Source organism: Microtus pennsylvanicus, chromosome 2 (assembly GCF_037038515.1).
Source record: "Microtus pennsylvanicus isolate mMicPen1 chromosome 2, mMicPen1.hap1, whole genome shotgun sequence".
NCBI classification, from domain to species: Eukaryota; Metazoa; Chordata; class Mammalia; order Rodentia; family Cricetidae; genus Microtus; species Microtus pennsylvanicus.
In genome coordinates, this window is record NC_134580.1 from 26204044 (window position 1) to 26225844 (window position 21801).

General features: G+C 48.7%; 1 protein-coding gene and 1 long non-coding RNA gene across 2 annotated transcripts; one reads left to right on the plus strand and one right to left on the minus strand.

Annotated features, from left to right (window-relative positions):
- Positions 1-680: 680 nt before the first annotated feature.
- On the minus strand, positions 681-18823 carry Endou (endonuclease, poly(U) specific). Its single transcript, XM_075960496.1, has 10 exons — positions 18769-18823; positions 13695-13817; positions 9738-9800; positions 9164-9301; positions 8556-8727; positions 7975-8174; positions 4119-4232; positions 3398-3504; positions 2620-2762; positions 681-1795 (listed from the first exon to the last, which is right to left on the minus strand). The coding sequence occupies exons 1-10, from the start codon at positions 18821-18823 to the stop codon at positions 1675-1677; spliced, it is 1236 nt and encodes a 411-aa protein (XP_075816611.1). The 3' UTR covers positions 681-1674.
- Positions 14063-20071, plus strand: LOC142843310 (uncharacterized). The gene is made up of 3 exons (XR_012909616.1): positions 14063-14216; positions 17613-17724; positions 17828-20071. It is a non-coding gene; the product is annotated as an uncharacterized LOC142843310 (long non-coding RNA).
- The last annotated feature ends 1730 nt before the right edge of the window (positions 20072-21801 follow it).

Here is a 21801-nt window from a genome sequence, read left to right on the forward strand (position 1 = left end):
AGAAGGAAGGGATGTTAAGAAGAATGACATGTTATAAAAAAATAACATGTCTAATTTCATATAATATAAATATACAAATAACATTGCTAATTTCACATTGATAGTTAGTAGCTACCTCATGTTACCGTTGAAGATGCTGATTTGAACAAGAAATTTGCCCGTGTGGCCAGACCCTGGCTAGATACATACAACCTGACTTCAGTATTTGCACCTTGACCCCTGTGTCCCACTAACCCTTCTCTTGCCCAGGAACACTCCTGGGGAGGGCAGGATAACCTGCTTTATCCATCCAGGTCTGTGCCTACTGGGAGTTAGTCCTGCCTGATATCTTCCTCAAATGGTGGCCTAAAGAATCTGTGAGAAGTCACTCAGGAACCTCCTGAGCTGTTTTCCAGTGTCCTTCTGCCTCTCCCGTGTGTGATCAAGGGGACTGATACTGGGGCGGAAGCCCCAGGTCTCCATTCTTCCCTCACCCCACGTGTGATGCTCTTTATTCACGTTACAGGTGTACCAGGAAGAATTCTTCTTCCTCCTGGTTAGAGTCTTCTGAGCCTCAGTGGCTTCACCCAAGCCCACACTCTGTGATCCAGGCTGTAAAGACCTCCACTCCTGCTCCAGGGAGGAGGCCAGAAGACCGTCAGAGTCAACATATACAAGGATGAAACACATTTCAGGTTTTCTCCAGTGCCTTTAATTGGAAACATGATGCCTCTAAGCTGTGGTACAAGGCTGGCTCTGTGGGGCCACATCTGGCTCCTGAGCATCAGGGGTCAATAAATACATCATAGAGATGGAAACAGGAGCCCCAGGGTCCCTCTTCTACCAGTCTAGGATGTTCCAAATTCTGGCAGCTGGATAAACCTTAGTATAATTGCCAGGGACACCAAGTGAGTCTTTTCTTCCTTGGATGCTCAATCTTCCTCCTATGAGGGCTGATCTTTTGAAACAAAACTCTATGTGGGATCAAAACATGTGTCTGTTACTGCACTAAATGTCTGCAAGGGAGAAACTTCTAGAAGCAGATGCTCACGTGGCCACACAGATATCTAGGATCAAGGAGGCCACCTGCCCTAGCCCACTTCCAACTGCCCAACCCTGACTCCACACTCCTACGGATTTGACTCTCTAAGACTTTCCTGCTTGGGTCTAAGATCTGCTTCTTTGGGGCCCAGCACAAGGCTGAGTCTCAGTTGCAGAGACAGCCATTCAGAAACCCCGAATTTCTACCACCGGTTCTTCCTACAAACACCTGAAGACACCTCACAGTCATAATACTGTCTGCATCACCCTCTCCCCAAGCCCCACGCAGGAAAGGCGGAAGAACCTCCCCTTCACATTAAAGGGAAATATGAGGCCAAGGACTTGCTCATGGCCCCACTACACTTTAAAGAACTCTCGAGGGCTGCTACCTTTGCCAGACAGAGAGGGGCTCTATTTCTTAGTTCGTGTTGCTAGAATATAAGACAGCAAAGATTTGGCTGATTCTCTACATTTTTTTTCTAATTGTATCCTTTCTTCTCTCTACCACACGGGCATTTCTAGAGTTGAAATCTCTTTCATAAAACTGGGGTTTGGGGTTCCTCCCAGACTAGTCCCTCCCCTCCCCAGTAAAGAGCAAATAGCACCTGGATCCGGCTTGGCCCCCTGCCCTCGTAGCCCATCTGGCTGCAAACTCTATTGGGTAGACGACACTATGTAGGCTGTGGCAATGTACTTCTTGCCATTTCCGTAGGTGGTCTTATCCCACGTGTAGGTCTGGATGCTCAGAGGATAGCCACCCAGGCTTAAGTGGCACCTGTAGGGAAAGATCATGAAGCAAGTTAGTGGAGCCCACCACTTCACCCATCTCTGTTCCAGATGGAAAAAACCTCGTCGTCCCCAGCAGAAGCATTCCAGCCTCCCAGACAGAGTGGCCCACATTCCGAAGCCTCTATCCCAACTCCCTGAGCTTAGCCAGCTTTCCAAATCTGGACTTTGGTGTCTCTCTGCCTATGGGACAGTGCTCCCTGTCCTTCCCAGAGAAATACTCTGGATGCCTCGAGCTGAATGCTTTAGAAATTAGGTGTTTGCTTTCTGCTTCGGAGATAATAGGACCAGAGCAAGGCACTTGGGCACGTGCCCATAAACTTGGCACTCAAGAGGCTGTGAGACAAGATCTATACAGCCCCAGCTACGCAGTGAGACAAAGCCCCCCAAAAAATAAATAAATGAAAACAAAATGTATTAGGACCCAAACAAATTCTCAGTGACAGAGGCCAGTTATTATCAACTGTTCTCTTTGGGACTCTGTAGTTCTCCCAGCCAATTGGGGTTCAGGGATCCAGGACAACCACACTGCTGACTGCCTGGTAGATTACGATACTGAATGCTTCACTTGAGGAGGGAGGAAAGGAGCTAGACAGTGCTGCTGCTCGGGTGAAGACTGGCAGCAACCAGTTTTATCTGACCACTTCACTGTGGAAGGGAAGAGCAATAGATTCCCCAACCTTTCCAGCCAGAGTGGAGGCCCTAAGGCCTCCTGACGCCATCCTAGATGATGACGTATATCATCTATATATATATAGTCAGAGGTCAGAAACTCCCCTGCTGCTCTGGTCTCTCGGTTGCCCCAGTACTCACTTTCTGCCTGGCCTGGTGATGAAGCACAGAGAATAGAGGGCAAACTCAAACTCAGGGCTGCTGCCAATGAAAGCTGAGCCCACTTCCTTGTAGTAGCCATCCCAGTTGAACTGCATGGCAAGCACATCAGGGTAGGAATCCCACTGCGGAAGAAAGGGCAGCAAAAGTCACGTGATAGAACCGGGCACCGTCAGTCAGCTAGTATTTATGGGGGTTCTTGAGGAGCCTTCTGGAGACACTTTAAACAGACAGAAGGGACAGCCTACCATGCAAAGTGCCCGAATCCCACTCAGACCCACTGTCTGAAGCTATCAGTGGCAATGAGGCCAGAGTGACACCCACGTGATCAACCCAGAGTGCAGGGAAACAAACAAGTGTCCCCTGTGGCCCTCCACATGCAAGAGGCCAGTTTATTGCCCCAAGTCATTTCCCTGCCTAGGGCAGCAAAAGTTTCTTATAAAACATGGAGTTTAGCTCAGTTATCCGGGGTGGCCATCCCTGCCACCCTGTGACGATGGCATTCAGGCAGGGAGTAAATGCATGGTTTGTTCTATGGTCTAAGAATCGGGCCTTGGCCCCCAGCTGGATGTGGTACCCTCTATCTCCTGTCCCTGGCAGTGTTGGAGGCTTCACTGTTAGGATTTGGGGTGGAAATCTGCTCTCTAGCAGATGAGGACATGGTTCCTGTTGGGTGGCTGTGGGGGACCGAATGAGAAGCAAGTCTGATTGCTTGGCAGCCAGAGGAAGAGCAGGAGTTCCCTCCAGTCCAGGGACTTACAGGCCCATCGTAGTTGTGACTGTAATAGTCAAGCAGACCCTCCTTCTCCTGCAGGTAGAAGCGGATCCAGTTGTGGAAGCCAGTGACCTTGCCCTTTTTCACTTCACCTGTAATAAAGAGCCCAAAGTGGGTGTCCGGGCTGCCTTCCCATCCCTTTCCCTTCCAGTTTATCTCTACCATTCCATGCCAAGCCTGTCCCCCATCTCCAGGCTCTGACTTCCATTCTATTCAGCTCTTAATTAGCCCCTTGCCTGATACCCTCATATGACTGTTCCCTCTTTTTGGCTCAAGACCTCAGAAGACTTTCTCCTAGACAATCCTCTGCTCTGACATAGTCTTCTGACTGCTTCCGTGGGATCAAGCCAGACTCAGTGAGAACCACAAGGATGAGAGGGCACAATAGCCTCTGTAGGAAGCCTCTAACCAAGCCATGGAGCAGAGGATAGCTCAGAGGCAGACATGCCAGCCAACAGTGGCTCATACTAAATGCAATCCTGGGAGCGCCTGGACTGGTTTTCTTTCCCTCTTAGATATTCTAGAGGGTCTGTCATTCTTCAGAGTGGCTTCTCAGATGCCCCTCATACTCGACCTGGGAGTTCCTCCCTGCCAGGTAGCTTGACTACCTGTTAACCAAAGCTCAGGGCTGACCAACCCCTAAGCAGAACCATTCACCTTCATCTTCATCTCTCCCACTCTTCTCTGCCAAGCAGAGTGAGCCTACCTGAGAAGACATGTTCAAAGCCACTCGAATCTCTTTCTTCATTGCCTCTCGAGTACAGCCCAAACCACATGTTCTTCAAATCATCCACGAACTCTTGTTCGGAGCTGTAGCGGTCTGTGGAGAGAAAAACAAAAGACTCTTCAGCAAGGAACTGGATCAGAGATCTGGGAAGCAAGGAAGGGTACCTGTTCCAGCGCGTCAGGAGGGGTTCACCAAATGTGACCAGACTTTCATTCTACAAGTCAAGGGTCTGAGGAGTATACACACACACACACACACACACACACACACACACACAGAGAGAGAGAGAGAGAGAGAGAGAGAGAGAGAGAGAGAGAGAGAGAGAGAGAGGGAGATTGTCTCTACAGCTTGCATTCCAGGGAAAGACATGAATAATAAACAGAAATAATAAATAATATCTCAGATAAGTACGAAGGGCACCCATAACAAACTAGAGAAGGATGTGGGATCTAGGAGTACTATGTGTTTGGGGGTTTGGAGTATTGTTTTTAGACAGGGTTTCTCTAAGCAGTCCTGGCTGTTCCAGAATATGATACATAAACCAAACTGGCCTTGAACTCACAGAGCTCTGATTATGTCTGCCTCCCAAATGCTGGAATCTGAGATACATGTCTTCACACCTGGCAGAAGTACTTTGTCTTGAATGTGCCTCTCAGAAGTTTGTTAGACACTTGATACCTCCTTCAAAATGAAGATGTAGTGTCTCCAGAGGTAGTTAGGGTGACGGGTGTGGTGGTGCATGCCTTTAATCCCAGCACTTAGGAGGCAGAGACAGGTGGATCTCTGTGAGTTTGAGGCCAGCCTGGTCTACACAGTGAGTTCTAATACAGCCAGGGTTATATAAAGACACCCTGTCTCAATAAATAAATAAATAAGGTAATTGGGCTATGAGGTTCTGCCAGTGGGTGAATTAATGCCATTCTGTGGGGGGTCCACACTGAGTGGATGGCTTCCTTTTGATTTTAAAGTTTAAAAAGATGAGTTTAGAAATGGGTGTGATAGTAAAAGCCTGTAGTCACATGAAAGTTGAAGATCACCCTCAGGATAAAATGAGTTCAGGGCCAGCACGGATTACAACAAAAATACATTCAGCTTTCTCGTTTGCCTTTCTCACTTGGTCGATCTCTGCTTTACAGGATGCCGCAGCACAGCACGAAGGCCCTCGTGAGATGCTGCCCTACCATTTCTAGAACTGTGAACAGCATTTCTATTCACACACAGACACACACACATGCAAACACAGAAAGATACACATACACAAACACAAACAAGCACACATAGACAGATGTGATTACACACACACAAGACTCACAGACACACAGACACATATGCACACATACACACACATACATGCACACATATATACAAGCACACACACAGACACACACATACACACTTACAGAGACACCAGACACACACACAGACATATAGACATAGAGGCACACACACACATACACAAACATAAACACACAGAGATATACACATAAGCATACACAAATATACATAAGCATACACACAGAGACTTACACAAGACTCTCACAGATGCACATACACATACATACAAAGACACACACACATACACACAAATATGGTACACACAGAGACATACACACACTCACAGAGATACACATATACACACAGGCACACACACACAGAGATACACACAGACACACTCACGGAGACACACATATACACACACAGAGAGACACACACAGACACACTCACAGAGACACACATATACACACAGGCACACTCACACTCGCACACAACCCTAACTCCTGGGCTTTATGCATGAGAACTGGAGGAATTGTAGTGATGATCAGGAGATGAGGCGACCTAGAGAGGAGCAGGTCTGGGGAATAGGAGGAACAGTGAGTTCTCTCTATACTGTGTTATGTAAATAACAGATAGCCAAGTGGAGCTGTTGAAAAGGCCACTGGGCCCCAAGGGAAAAGTCAGAGCTGAAGTTTTAAATCAGGGACTTCCAGAATTGTGTGGAGGATCCAAAACAGATACCAGGAATATTCTCTCCTTTCAAAGACTTAAAACACTGTTGGAAAACAAGACCGAGTAGACATGAACAGAATGGTTTCACAGACCAAATAGTTAGCCTTATTAGTACTTGTTGGGTGTCCCCTTTTGATGTTTTGCAAGCATCAACCTTCAAAGACCTTAAGGCACAGATAAGACCAGGAGAGGTTACAACGGCACTGTGCAGGTGTTTAGCTTGCCTCACGTTGCTAAAACCAAATCCCTGCAACGGCACAGTTTAGGATTAATAGAAGTTTAGCTGCCTCGCATTCTGGAGTCTAGGAAATCAAACAAGTCCTGGTATGGGAGACGGGCCAGGCAAAGCAAGCATACTCCAGAGAGTCAGCTTCTCTAATAGAGTACTCTCAGTGACCCACGGATCCACAGCTGGAGTCACCTCCCAACGTTCTCACCTCTAGATAGCATTAACATATGGCACTAGAGATTATATTTTTAATACGTGAAATTTGGGAGATGCCCTTAAACTATAACACCAGAACTGCACCAGTGGTAACAGAACCAAGTGTCAAACCAAGTCTGTCTGGCTGAGCTATTCTGGGCTATACTCTGGTCTCTCAAAGGCTGAAGAGATGTGGCATGAGCCGTTGGTGCCTTTGTAAATGTAGCCGGCTAGTGGGATGTGGAATGCGAGAGCTGGGGTGAGTGCTGGGAAGTCTGTTCTGAGCACTGGAAGGCTGTTTCTGGCTCCTTGCTGACTTAGGTTTTCCAGCCTGGCTAGACTTCTGATTCTCTTACTGAAAAAAAAAAAAAAGAAAGAAAAAAAAAATCTCTGGGTTTGGTTCAGTGGTTCTCAACCTGTTTGCGACCCCTTTGGCAAACCTCTTTCTCCAAAAATATTTACATTACGATTCATAACAGTAGCAAAATAACGGTTATGAAGTAGCAAGGAAAATAATTCTATGATTAGGGATCATCACTATGTGAGGAACTGTATTCAAGGGTCACAGCGTTAGGAAGCCTGACAGAGCATTAGCATGTCTCTGTCTCTCCTGTGTTTACCACAGAGCAGACACCAGGGGGCATCACAGGATTGCACGAACTTAAAGAACCCCTCCCGTGTTTCACCTCTAACAACAAGAATTCGTAAGTTACTCTGCTGTTGTCTAAGGTTGCAGGCCAAAAGCAGCAGGTCTGCCTGGGCATGATCCCCAGGGACAGCAAAGGAGACCTGTCCGGATCCGCCTCTGAGACGGTCCAGCTTGCCAGAGTTCAGAAAAGGAATCTGGAGGATACTAACAAACAGAACCAGAGCCAAGAAGTCCCGAAGCCAAAACCATTTTTGGTCTGATTTGCATGTATCTGTTTCTGGAGGTGGTCCAGCCAGACCACTTCCTAATCAGCCTTTGCTGATTCTCCGTTGCCATCCAGGAGAAGGAGGTATGGAGAACTCCGCTTACCCAAATGTAGGTAGGGCTTCTGACGTGACTCTGGAATCTATGAGAGGGCTGAAAAGTGCCCAGAGTATGGGTAGAGTTGGGGTGGGGAGCTCATTCCCTTCAGAAGGTAGGAAACTCACAAGATAACTGATGTTTAGTCTAAAGATGGGTGATCTAAGCTAGCCAGAATGTCGTCCAGCTCCTGCTAGGGTACCCAGTCTTTATAGATTCTTTCTAGCCTTGTCTTTGATGCCGACAGGCTGATACTGGCCTCCATGCAGAGTCTCTGCTCTATTACCCCCTCTCTCACCACCACCACCACCACCACCGCCACTGCAGCGGCCACCTCAGCAGTGTCTGGCTCTCCTAGAGTCACACCTCATCCCACAGCTTCGTGGCTCACTCACTCTGGTGATGGAGAAAACCATAGAGCTCCTTCATGACATCTGTCTTCATGACCTCCCTGAGGAAGAGAGCCTGCTCCTCCAGCTCTTGAGCACCGAAGTGCTCCCCATGGCCGGTGGCCCGCTGGTAATTGTTGAGGAGGTTGATGAAAGCTGCATAGGTAGGCTTGGTGAACAGCTGCTCGTTGACGTAAGTGAAAAGCCTGCGGCAAGTGGATGGAGACCCATTAGGAGGCCTGAACATGCTGTAGACACTCTCCCAGAATCTTGTACACAGGCCAGGGGCAGCACAGAGAGATGGATGGATTCAGGGTTCAGGAGCAAAGGCAACGTGAGGGGCTTTTGAAAGGCAACTCTGAGGTCTGTCTTCTACCTCACTGATTGTAAGATCAGCATTATCTTAGCCTGGCCAGCCACAGAAACCTTTTGGCTATCCACCCTCCTACCCTCAAGGTGATTTCTTTGTTTCTGGAAATTAAATTGTCCCCCCTCTCCTTTGAGCTTGCTTGACTTGTGGAGGAAGATCTGAAAGTGAGGGCGGAAGACAGACAGAGTGAAGGTTGTGAGGGGTGAGGGGCACTCACGGCTCCGGACAGCGGTCCACTTGGTTCCCTGTCTCTGATGGGGAGACACGGTTTTGACTGTTGAGGACAATGTCTTCCTTGTGGGCTTTATTGGTGTCTACCCTGTAGATGGTCTCAGAGATACTCTGAAGGTCCTCGTTGGTTACAGCATCGCTGTGGTGGGAGAAGCCCTCTAAGAGGAATTGGGAAAGGGGTGGTCTGAGAGCTGGAGGAAGGCAGGGCACTGTCTGAAGATCAATAGCATTTCCCTCTTGGCCCCTTCTGGAAGGAAGCTTGCTCTAGTGAGGGGAACACCACCCAATACTCTGCAGTTAGAGGGCAAGATAGTAACAGACCGTTAAGGTCAGCACATATCATTGTCAAGGTGCGCACAAAAGCCCACATCAGGTTCCAAACAGAGGCAGGCATCAGAATCCTCTGGAAGATTTAATCAGAGTGGTGAACCCAGTCCAGAGGTTCTGAGCAGTTGGTCTGGGGCACAGGCCTAGGGCTGGTTGCCTTGCCTAAGGATTCTCAGATGCTCCTGACATCATGGGTCCAAGGACCACACGGGGAGAACTCTAGAGAGTTCCCGTGTGTGGAGGGCTATGCTGCCGGAGCAGACTGACCATGGCCACTGCACAGGCTGTAAAAGTCTTCACAGCAGTTCCCAAACTCTTGGCATCGGTCATTGCAGTGGCAAGGCTGGTGCTTGTCGTAGGCTTCCCGGCAGCGGCCCTGGCAGGAGTTTGGTGCAGCATACAGGTCTAAGAGGACAGAGAAGAGGGTGTGTGTGTGTGTATGTGTGTCCCTGGCAACCTCCGGAGGGTGTGCGAGGAGCCTAAGGACCAATTCTTCCACCCACACCCGTAGCTGGGCTCCTTGCTAAAGGTCTCCTGGGGGCAGGGGACTAATCGCTTGCACACCCTGCAGTTAGGAAGTCCTTTGCTTTCTGATGCAGGACTCTACTCTCTGGCCTGTTGTTTTTATAATCTTCCCACCCTAAAAATAAAACCTCTTCTACTTCCCTCCCCAAGCCTCAGACGTTTTCCTGGTCACCCTCCCACTTGGCTGCTTGGATCACACCAGGGTCTCCTCTGGTCAGATGCAGCCTCATTCTTCTGGCTTGGGCCTGGGTCCTTGCCTCTATTGTGGCACCCTCTCCCTTTGTCACCCCGTGTACTATCTGGAGTTCATGCTTACGGCTGACTGGGATTTCATCCTCTGGATCCAGGAATGCCTTTGGCTCAGGCGGGTCTTCTTCAGCTGTAACGTAGGAAAAGAATATCACCAACCATCCCGGGATTTCCAGCCTCACAGCAATCGTGTGTGGACAAACCCCTCACCTTGAAGGCTCAGGACTGGAAATGTGTGGTATTTCTAAGGTCAAATTACTGAAAACTTAGGGAAAACAAAACTATTTCCCCCAGGTGACAAAGGTCCTCCCATTTTGGCATTTGGGGCCCGCTGTGCTCAGAAGGACTAAAAAGCAAAGTCCATAAAAAGCGGAGGAAGAGGCGGGCGAGTCCCGCCAGGACTGCAAACCAATTCAAGTTACCACATATGAATAGAGCATTTCAGCATTCTCCAAATGACAAGGCTGTCGGTTCAGAACATCCTGTTCCTATTAAGAGAGCTGGGGAGGGGAGGGACCCACGACTCCCTGGGGGTGGGCTGGGCAGGTGTTAAGTATTGTTGAAGCACTGCTAAAATCTGTTTAGAATCAGTTAATGGTAGAATATGTTCTTCTAGTTCTTACTGTAAGCACTCCTTCGGATGTTTTCCTGTAAGCCAGCGGGGGATGGGCAGTTTGACTCCCTAACTGCCAGCTCTTGGACTCTCTTGCTGTCTCAGATGCTCGGGTTAAACAGCTAGCCATTCTAGCCACGTGCCAGCTCCAGCGTGTGACAGAAACTACTTGGTGGTGGCAGCTGCTTACTCCAGATCCTGAAGCCACAGTCCCAGGCACGACCATTTCAAAGAGTTTACATCACAACTTGGTGTAATCGCCAGCGTCTGTAAACTCTAGCTGACTCTGCCACAATCGCCACCCAAGCTAGAGGCCGAGCATTTCCCCTGCAGGCCTAACTAAGCTTAACTGTGGGTCCCAGCCTTGTAGGGGGTCGTATAACTGAATGTGTCATGAAGAATTTGCCAACAGTAAAATGTTTCTGAACTGGAAATGGCTGAAAATTAAACCCCCAAATCAAACATAGTGAATCTGAGGTGTTTCTGGCAGGATCCAATCATGTGTCATGTGACCTCTCTGCATCTTTGGCTCTGAACATACAACACGCATCGTGCCTGTCATCACACTGCCCAAAGTCGCCAAGCACACAGGTCTGCTCTGGGGCAGGACTGCAGTATGTTGTGAATTACAATGTCCTTTGTTTGTTTTAGTGCTGTGTGAAACAGGCCCTCGGGTAGCCCAGGCGGGCTCTGAACTCACTGTGTAGCTGAGGGTGGTCTTGAACTACTAGGCCTTCTGTTTCTACTTCCCAAGTGCTGAGGGTTACAGGCATGCACAACCGTATGTGGCTATAACAGTAAACGTTTAATATGCATAGCTGTTTTATATAGCTATGTCACATAGGCATAGGCTCTCGGGCATAAAGGAGTCCCAAGCAGAGGGAGGAGGGATTGTAAGAATCTCAAAAGGACAAAGCCATGACTGGAGGAAACACCGAGCTTCGCGGCGTGGGAGGTTTGCTGTGCCTGGACACCTCTTTTCCTCTAGCTACAACATCAGGTTTTGGGAACTGGGGAGAGACAGTCGCCCATCCCGCTGTTGTGATTAAACCCAACAAAATGTCTCTCCTGAGCATTTTCTTTTCCGCTTTCAGGAGACTGGGCTGAGCTGAACCCAAATTAAAGAGGCAGCAACTGGACTGGAAAAAGAAGCAATCTGCAGCCGCCGCCACCACTGCAGCACCGCAGCTGCCGCCACCACCGCAGCAGCCGCCACCACCGCAGCAGCCGCCACCACAGCACCGCAGCAGTAGCCGCAGCAGCCACAGCAGCAGCAGGCAGCAACAAGAAAACAGGTAAGCTGCAGAAGTGGTGGGCAGAAGGGAATCATGGGAAATGTGCAACCCTTGAGACAGGCACTAGCTCCCGAAGATGAGGGCAGGGCCCATTGTGGATCGTGATTCCTTTGACTGGACCATTAACACAGGATTACCTTTCCTGTGGAGCCGAAGAGCCATACATAAGGTATGTGAACTTCTCACTGCCATGTGCTCAGAATTACTGGTCTTAATAAAAACAACCTCAGTTCTAAGCTAGTTCCCACCCTAAGTCTCATAGAACAGCACCAATAGGGCAACATGGCAGCCTGGCAGTATGCTTGATCCTTGGAACCCTTCCCACTTTCTATTTCTTTTATCACTTTTCCTTAATAAATCCACATTAATTTAATTTAATAGGTCCACATTAATTTACGGTGCTGGCTCCTTCTAGGCCTTTCCTTACTCTTCTTACATGCGAAACAATGAACTAAACAAGGAGTCTATTAAAGAGTGGTTTTTCAAGGTCTCGAGAGATGGCTCAACAGTGAAGAGCAATTGCACTTCCAGGGGAAGTTAGATTTTCCCAGCATATGCGTCAGGTGGCTCTCAACTGCCATGACTCCTGCTCCAGGGGACCCGAGGCCTTCTTCAGGCCTCCCTAGCACGCGCGCACACACGCACACACACGCACGCACGCACGCACACATGTGCACATGCACACAAATAAAAATAAATATTTAAAAATGATTTGTCAAGAAGTATTCCCTTAACTGGGCCTGAGCATAAGGGTCTGTAATCCTAGCTACTTAGCAGACTGAAGTAGGAGGATCACAAGTTCAAAGCTTACCTTGGACACTTCTTATCCTGTCTCAGAATAAAAAGTAGAAAATGAGCTGAGAATACAATTCAGTGGGTGGGTACCTGCCTCATATATCTGAGACCTGTGATTCGATCCTAGTACAGAGGGAGAAATGCCTTTAAATGTGTATTGGTAAAGAAACAAATGACCCTTTGGGGATGGGCATTTGTTGTGGGAATTTCTTTCTGCCAACAGTTTTTGGTTTCCAGCCTCAGTGGCTTCTATGTGTGGACATGATCTCTTATGAGGGAGAGGAAAGGTCTCACTCTCTTGTGCGTGCGGTGATCAGATATCCAATTGCAGCTTCCAGCTGCCCCTCAGGACAGAGGACCACAGTGGCTCCAGTGCTCACTACCTTGTTGTTATTTGTGAATGTCCCCCAATAAATATTTCATATCCCTTTATTTCGGACTTTCATGGACTCACCCACGCTTCCAGGCATGCCTTTGTTTTGTTTTGTTGCTATTTTGAGACAGGGTCTCATTATGTAGCCTTGGCTGTCCTGGAACTCACTATGTATACCAAGCTGGCCTCCAACTCACAGAGATCCACCTGCCTCTGTCTCCTAGAGTGCTAGGAATAAAAGTGTGCACCACCATGTCCCACATGGGAAGCACAGTCTAAAGCAGTGGTTGCTCGGTTCACTCCCTGGAGAAGAGTGGTCTGTGCTTTGACAGCCACAGAGGCCAAACAGTCTTCCTCATGTCATGTAGACTGTGAGTGCTGCCTACCACTTAAGTGTGTGCTTTCCAGTGAGACTGATAGTGAACAATATCATATATACTAAAGTGTTGTCTTATGGCTTAAACTTTCAAGACTCTGTTTTTTGGTTTTTATTTTTTTGTTTTTATAAGAGATTTATTTATTTATTATATATATGATGTTCTGCCTGCATGTATGCCTGCAGGCCAGAAGAGGGCACTGGATCTCATATAGATGGTTGTGAGCCACCATGTGATTACTGGGAATTGAACTCAGGACCTCTGAAAGAGCAGCCGATGCTCAACCTCTGAGTCGTCTCTCCAGCCTCCCCCACCCCAAGATATTGTTAATCCTGATTGTTCCCTCAGATCCTCCAGGTGCCTTACTTTAATTTAGGAACTTCCTAGAAAACCCTAGACTAGTGATGAGCCGACGTCTGACCCTCATGCCTGACCTTCACACTCTGTTCCTTTGCCCTGAAATCCTCCCCTCAGTTTCCAGCCTTGCTCTGGACTTCTGGACACTAGCCCAGACTTGCACACAGGCTGATCTGCCATGTGTCCCAGCCCTTCATCTCACACGCTGCCTCACCAGTGCACAGATGTCCATAGTCATCACAGCAATCATCATGTTGGGGACACTGACGATCACACTGACAGTCTGCATCCCGGTTAAATTTCTCGTTACAGCGAGACGCACATGACTCCAGGTTTCCTACGACAGTCAAGATCACCAGGTCAGTGCTTCAGGGATCCAATGCTTTCCCTAAGTTGTCTCTGCAGAAGGGCTCGGGGAGGAACAAGGAAGGGCATCACTGCCTACAGGACAGCCATGTTTACAACCTCCTAGCTGCCCAGCATGACCGAGGCTCAGAGCACCAACCAGGGGCTCAGTCTCAGGTGCCTGTTAGAGGGACCAGTGACAGAAACAAGCAAAGAAGCAGTGTGTGAGAAGTAAGAGTGTCGCAGACTCAATAAGGAGAGCCTGAGTGGAGTCCACAGTCACTTTCCAGCCGCAGGAGACGTAGCCGGAGCCTCCAGATTGCCCAAAGAAGGCTTCCTTCAGGAGTGAAAATTTCTCAGATTTTAAACTTCCAGCAGGCTGAAGAAAGAGGTCAGTGACCAAGACAAGCTTCGTGGGCCTGTCCTGTGGCTGAGGGAGAGTCGCCACTGCTACAGCGGTGCCTCCTGCCACTCCAGGGCCACCCCTCACTCTGCTCCTGCCCTGTTTCTATTTGTTCTCCCCTCCTTCAGCCTCTCTTCTGCACCCTGTTTCCCCGTGTCACTCTCTGCTTCTTCCAGCCTCTGGAATGCATTCTGTGCTTGGGTGGGGAATGAGGCCAATGTGGGTGAGAACTGGGCTTTGGGACAGGATTCTGTTATGCAACCACAGACCACATCCCTTGCTCCAGACAAACCGTTTACAGAAGCAAGCTTTTGGTCACAAGGGGCATATGACCAGAACTTTTGTTTTGTTTTGTTTGTTTTCTGAGGCAGGATTTCTCTGTGTAGCTCTGGCTATCCTGGAACTTGCTCTGTAGACTAGGCTGTCTTCAAACTCAGAGATCCTGCCTCTGCCTCCCAAGTGCTGGAATTAAAGGAGTGTGCTACCACGCCTGGCAATGACCAGAAGTTTTGCAAAGAATAATACAAACACACTGCTTCTATGAAAGAGAAACCAGGCCCCACCATGCCCACGACAGCTAAGAGTGCAGGGTAGATGGTAGCAGAGGAGTCTTCTCACACTTGACTTAGGGGTATTTTCATGGAGGCTTCTGAGGCCTGGGTATCAGGAACACTGGGTTTCAGAGTCAGGCTGAGAACTACACAGAAGTCAGGGCCAGAGTCAGAAGCCAGGCATGTTTGTAATGCCAAGATTTGTGAGGTAGAAGCAGGAGAATCAGGTGTTCAAGGCCAGCTTTGGTAGAAAAACAAGTTCAAAGTCAGCTGAGGCAACATCAAATTTTGTCTCAAAAGAAGCAAAACAAACAAAAAAAAAAAAAAACAGCCACAAGAAGCCAGGCAGTGGTGGCACATGCCTTTAATTCCAGCACTGGGGAGGAAGAGACAAGCAGATCTGTGAGTTCGACGCCAGCTTGGTCTACAGAGTGAGTTCCAGGACAGCCAGGAAACCTTGTCTCGAAAAAGCAACCACAAGAGTCAGAGTTGCCATGAGCATCTGGATAGGGCCAATGAGGAAATATAACCCTAACTTAGACCAGGGCTGCTATTGGCCTTGAACTTAGAGGTACATTGAGGAGGAGCTTGCACTAAGTTGATCGATAAACAGTTTTATATTGCTATTGGGTAGGAAATGGAGTAAGATTAAACTTGATTTAGGGCTGAGCATGTACCAGCTCTAGAAAGGGAGAAATAATCTGAGTTTTGTCTCAGGTTAGATCTGGGGTTGTGATTATGTCACACCTAATGAGGGGTACATAGCAGAGCGATGCTGGACTCTGGTACCCAGCCGCCTGAGTTGGAATCCCAGCCATGATGCTTCCCAGCTGTGTGATCTTGGGCAAGTTATTTCACTTTCTATGCCTCTGTTTGCTTATCTATAAAACTGAGAAAAAATCAGAGTCTATCTCATAGAATGTACATAAGAAGTAAATGAGTTGAGCTTGGCAAAGCGCTTCCTGTGGCGTAGGACACAGAGTAGAACCACTTCAGTCTTTGTTATATAAATAAACAATGGCCACATTCCATGTCCATACCGGAGACCGCAAATATCCAGACTGGTTTCAGCAATCGTCCCTGGTTAGGGAACCTGCCCACAAACGACTTGCCTGACTCCCTCCCCCAGTTCAGCTCGGCCCTGCTGTGAGGAGCTGGGCTGTTAGCAGGTGTGCTTCTGGGATGTTTTACCAGCTGATGTCATTGTCACAAGGAGTCTATTTACAGCAGAGAGGTGTCAGGTCAAGGTTAAACCAGGTCCTAAGGCCATTGCCTATTGTGTGCAGGGCCTCTAACACATCCAAGAAGGCAGGGTATTAGTCCAGTAGATTGTCCTAAAGAAGGCCAAGCCCAAGGCCACTTTTCCATCTGAGCACACAGGGAACCCTTCATGAATCTTAAGTCATCTCACTTGGCACCTAAATGCTAAGGTCTTGAGAAAAAGTGTTTAGCTCAGGAGGAAGCTGCTTGCCCCACCAGCCTGGCAGAACACCGAGAGTCCAGAGGGAGAGAAAGTAAGTGAGTGGGGGCCTTGCTCTTAATGGGGCCACTGAGACAGAGTCCAAGGATGGCATTCACTGTTCTAGGGCTGGCAGGAGCTGAGAGAGAGAGAGAGAGAGAGAGAGAGAGAGAGAGAGAGAGAGAGAGAGAGAGAGAGAGAGAGTGAATAGTTGGCTGTGGAGCTCAGGAGAGCACTCCCCCTGGCCCCTGCTGTGTGGATTTGTCATCTACTTCAGAGCTTTGTCCCCAGTAAGAACTCGATGCCACCAGGTCTCACATTCCTCTGTGAGTGTCTTTTGCTTCAGGGTAACCTTGGGACATGGGGGTGGCTGGCATGGTGTTTTTCCTACAGGAACCTCACTGTGCTGTCCTGGGGACACTAGATGACTCCTCATTCTGACTCCGGGTCCCCACCCTTTAACAAAAAGTCTTTGTATATAAGTCTTGCTCACCAAGCTAGGGCCTGTATCATTACTCCAGCAGCCTCTGCCCCTTGCTTCTCTGCCCAGTCTCTCCTTCTTCTCTGCCTTAATTCATTTTACCTTGTCTCTCAGCCTCAGATTTTCCTACCACTCCTCATTTGGAATTCTGATTCCTTCCCCTGTAAAAAGCTAGGTTTCTCTGCATCTTCAAAGACCATAAGCCTGATACAACCTTCATACTCTTTCCCCACTGACCATTAAAAAGCTTAGCACCAAGCCTGGATGGATACAGGATCCCTGTATGTCAGCCCTCAGGCCCTTCGACAACTGAAGCATCCTCACACATTTTCTCTCAGGGAAGCCCAGATGTTATCTCCATGGAAACCTAGTGAACCAAAAACCTTCATCTCCAAGACCAGCTTCCTGATCTATTCACTTGAAACAGCCAAGGCCTTGGAAGGCATCTGGCTGATAGGCCATGACCTGTGCCCCCATCATTCCTGGTGTGGCTCATACTTGGGTACCCAAGTCTGAAAATGCTGGATGCTAGGACAGAACTAACAGGAGTGTTGTTTTTTAACAAAATTTCAATCATTCAATTTTTATCAATAAAGACTCGGCAGTCAGATATTGGAATAAAAGCCTGCTAGCTCATAGAAGCAGATAAACCACCTGGCTGACCTTCCTTCTCCACCGACATGCCAGAAGCCTTCCGTTTTCTTCTATTTCATCTCAAACAAGACTTCTTACACTGAACTGGCTCCCAGTTCTTTATTGATAAAAACAAACGATTGAGATTTTGGTTAAAACAACACAGGAGCAGAGACTCGCCCCTACCTTCTGGTGTCTCTCCACTGTACCCTCTCTTCCCATCTGTCTACAGCAAAGGCTAACCATTGTTTTCACCCAAGGCAGTCCAGAGCTACCTACACCTCTGAAACCGCTAAAGCCGTGCCCTCAGGGACCTCCTGCAAGGACCAGATGTCTCCTGTGCCATCTTCTCCTGATCACCCTTCCACACTGGTGAGTCCCACACGCCCTCCTTCACCCCCACAATGACCAGACCTGAGGTAAGGTCCCGTGCCCACATACCCTTCCCTCTCCTTCCCTCCCTCTCCAGCCCCAGAACCCAGGCAGAGCAGAATCCTCAAAGAGGAGCCTGCAGTGTCATGGGAACAGCTTTTCTCATCCATGGCCTTTCTGTTTAGGAATCACATTTAGGATCCCCCTGTGCACACCCGGATGGGGAATGACACCAAAAGTCAGCTCCTCCTGGAAATATTCATGCTAAAACCCTGACAAGTTCCAAGGGGCTGAGCCCTTCCTCGCAAGCTTGCTCGGGCCTCCTGCTCTGATCCTGTAGATAGTCTGCGGCAGGAACACCCTGGGAGGGTGGAACTGCAGGAACTCTGACTCTCCTGGGGCAGAGGAGGATGCTGCCCACACCCCTCAGCTCAGCTCCCTCCCTTGCCCTCCTCCTTACCACCCACTAATCACTAATTAACACAGCAGCAACAGCTCTTTGCACAGTTACGGAACAGGAAAGCGCTCCTTTCCTTTTCCAGCGCCCGCCTCCTTTCCCCTCACTACCTGCGCATGCAGGGCACATCCCTTCTCTTTACTATTTAGCTCCCCTAACCGGGGTGGGGGGGGACCCTATTCCTCTAATCATTTGTGTAGTCCCAAGTGGGACAGGCCTCACTGCTGAGTCAGGGACTCAAGTTTCCTCCCGAGACCACCCATCTTCTAAGGCTCACCTATCACCAGGCGGCAGAGGAGGGAGTGACCCTAGACAACCAGGCAACCCCAACCCATGCAGTGGCCGTGGGAAAATAAAACCTGGGCCAAGTATAAAGTCTGGTTATCCCAGTGATGGTAGAGGTGGTCCCCGAAGGCTTCAGCTCTGCAGTTCCTCCACATCACCAGCCGACTTCAGAGACACAGATCCCAGAACCTCAACCCAGGACAGGTCAAAGTGGCCCAACGAGTTAGGACAGCATTTAACCTCTGTCAAGAGCCCAGGCGCTCTTTCCATCTGACTCCCATGCCCACCAGAGTATGACTTACCAGCCCAGGCCAAACCACAGAGCATGGCCACTATCAGGGAGACGCAGGCCTTCATGATGCCAGCTGCGGCAGACTGAATGCTGGACTTCCCACTACAATCAAGGTGAATGTCACAGTCCTCAGATGAGCCTTAGTCCCCAGGAAGATCCTTTTAAAGACACCAGGACTTGTGGATCTGGTGTGTCTAGATCCTTCCAGGAAGGAAAAGGGGAGGGAATGGATCCCAGATGGACGGGAGGTAGAAAGGAGGTGGGGCCCCACAGCTGTTTGAAGCCAGAGAGAAGGTGACTAAGCAGACAGGTCATGTCAGATGTTTAAAACAGGTAATGCTGGCTATCTGTAGCTAGAAAATAGGCCACACTAGCAGACGCAGCAAGATGAGCCTAGTTTGGCAGGTTCTTTACTCAAGTTAGGGACACTGATGTGCTCATCTTCAGGTGACCTACACCCACCTACCCGCAGTCACAGACCTACTGCGGTCACATAGTTTCATTTCACATACATGTAGAAACCCCTTCCATGATGCCAAGTGCTTGTTGAACTTACACTTGAATGCCTTCACCCCTGCAAGGTTGGGACACATCCTCTTTGGACAGCTCACCTCCTCTCACAGATCTCATTCCCAACCCTTAGGACTTTTATGACCTAAGACGTGCTGGTAGAGATAAAAATCGATAAGGAATATTGGGGGTGGTATATCAAGTCCCTAGGGGAGCATTCATCAACCCATTCACGACTAGTGGAGGAACTTAGATTCGGTGCTGGCTAGTTTTTATGTCAACTTGACACAAGCTGAGGTCACCTGGAGAGAAGGAATCTTAATTAAGAAAATGTCATCCTAGGATTGGCCTGTAGGCGAGTCTGTAGGGCATTTTTCTTGGTTGATGTTTGAGGTGGGAGGGTCCTGCCCACTGTGGGCAATGCCACACTTGGGAAAGTGGTCCTAGGTTGTATAAGAAAGCCGGCTGAAGCTGGGTGGTGGTAGCTCATGCCTTTAATCCCAGCACTCAATAGGCAGAGACAGGTGAATCTCTATAAGTTCAAGGCCAGCCTGGTCTATAAAGCAAGTTCCAGGTCAGGCTCTAAAGCTACAGAGAAACCCTGTCTTGAAAGAAAAGAAAGAAAGGAAGGAAGGAAGAAGGAAGGAAAGAAGCAAGAAAGGAAACAGACTGAAAAAGTCATGGAGAGCAAGCCAGTGCGCAGTGTTCCTCCATGGCTTCTGCTTCAGTTCCTACCTTCAGGTTCCTACTTGAGTTTCTGTTCTGACTTCCCTCAAAGATGAAACCTGATAATCTTAAATGAAATAAACCCTTCCCTCTTCAAGTTGCTTTTCGTTGTGGTGTTTTATCATAGCAATGGAAACCCTAACTAATCATATACAAGCACGCAGTAAAAGCAGAACGTGTCTCCAACACTTTATCTGCTGGCCCATCTAGACATGAACCCCAGTGTTTTTGGCTCTCCTTCAAATCGATGTTAACGTAGGCTTCCATCTTGACGAGTTCTTTCCAGGGAGCTCTCATGGAAACTTCAGAAGACTGGGATCCAAGCAGGGAAGGAGCGCAGGAAGACGCACAATGAAGGGTGATGGGAAAAGGGGGCAGACAGAGATGCTGAAGTCGGAGGTGGCAGACTGTGGCCTTTGTGGTGATGTGGAAGAGGAGGAAGAGGCTGAGTCTGCTAGGACCAGCGCCAGGGGCCAGCCAGCTGTAGGGATGTGGAAGTTGGTGTTCTGCCAAGTGATTTTTTTATTTTATATTTATTTTTATCTTATATGCATTGGTGGTTTGCTGTGAATGTTGGGTCCCCTGGAACTGGAGTTACAAACAGTTGTGAGCTGCCATGTGGGTGCTGGGAATTGACCCTCTGTTCTCTGGAAGAGCAGTCAGTGCTCTTAACCACGGAGCCATCTCTCCAGCCCTATGTATTTATTGAGCTGCCATTATATGCTAAGAGCTATGCTGTAACTGGGTTTAGGCCTTAGAAAATTTTGTATCATCCATCGATCCATCCATCTATCTATCTATCTATCTATCTATCTATCTATCTATCTATCTATCTATCTATCTATCTATCTATCTCTGTCTCTCTCTGACTCTGTTTCTCTTTCCGTGTATGTTTTTATGTATGAATGCTAGCACATGCATGCCACAGTACACGAGTAGGCAGAGGACAACTTGGGAGTTGGTTCTTGTCTAAGACAAGATCTCTATAGTTTCCCACTGTGTTCGCCAAGATGACCAGTCCATGAGCTTCCAGGGATTTCCTGTCTGCACCACCTCCCAATATCCTCAGAGGAGTTCTGGAACTGCAAACTCAGGTACTATGCTTGGCCTTTACATGCATTCTGGGGATCTGAACTAAGGTTCTCATGTTTCCACAGCAAGCCATCCCCCCAGTCCATGGGCTCAGGCCTTCCTGAAACTATTGATTTCTGCTGGTACAGAGGACACAGGATCTCAGAAGTAGTTCCCTCGTCATTGGACTCATTGAGCTACCACCACTGGGAGCCACAGCCTGCCAGGATCAGAGAGCTGAGAGAGACTGGCTCCAGGAATATAAATGAGATACATGCACCTAGGCCCGCCTACTCCACCATGTTGGTCTTGTGAAACCAAGACCAAATAATGTCAACAGGGAGCAGAGCCTGAAAGAACTTTCAGCTGGCTCAGCTCCAGGAAATCTGGATTACATTTTTTAAGGACACTCCAGATTCAGCTTCCAAAGGGATCCAAATACCTAAAGATGCTGGCTGTCTAAGCTGCAGCCCGAGGAGTGCCCTGGCCCTAGAGGAACGCCCAGCACAGCCATCCACATCTGGTCTCACCATGGCTCACAACTGGGCACATGTGGTTTCTCTCCTACAGCAGTTTAAATGTTACACAGCACACTGGGCTTCCCACTTTTCCCTTTGAAGTTTGGGGGCAGCCTGGCTTTCCGCAGCAGGCTTATTGCCTGGGCACACACATCTCGGAGTCCTGGGCTGTCCGTCTACCATGGACAGTCTCCAGGAACCCTCCCGCCACAGACTCT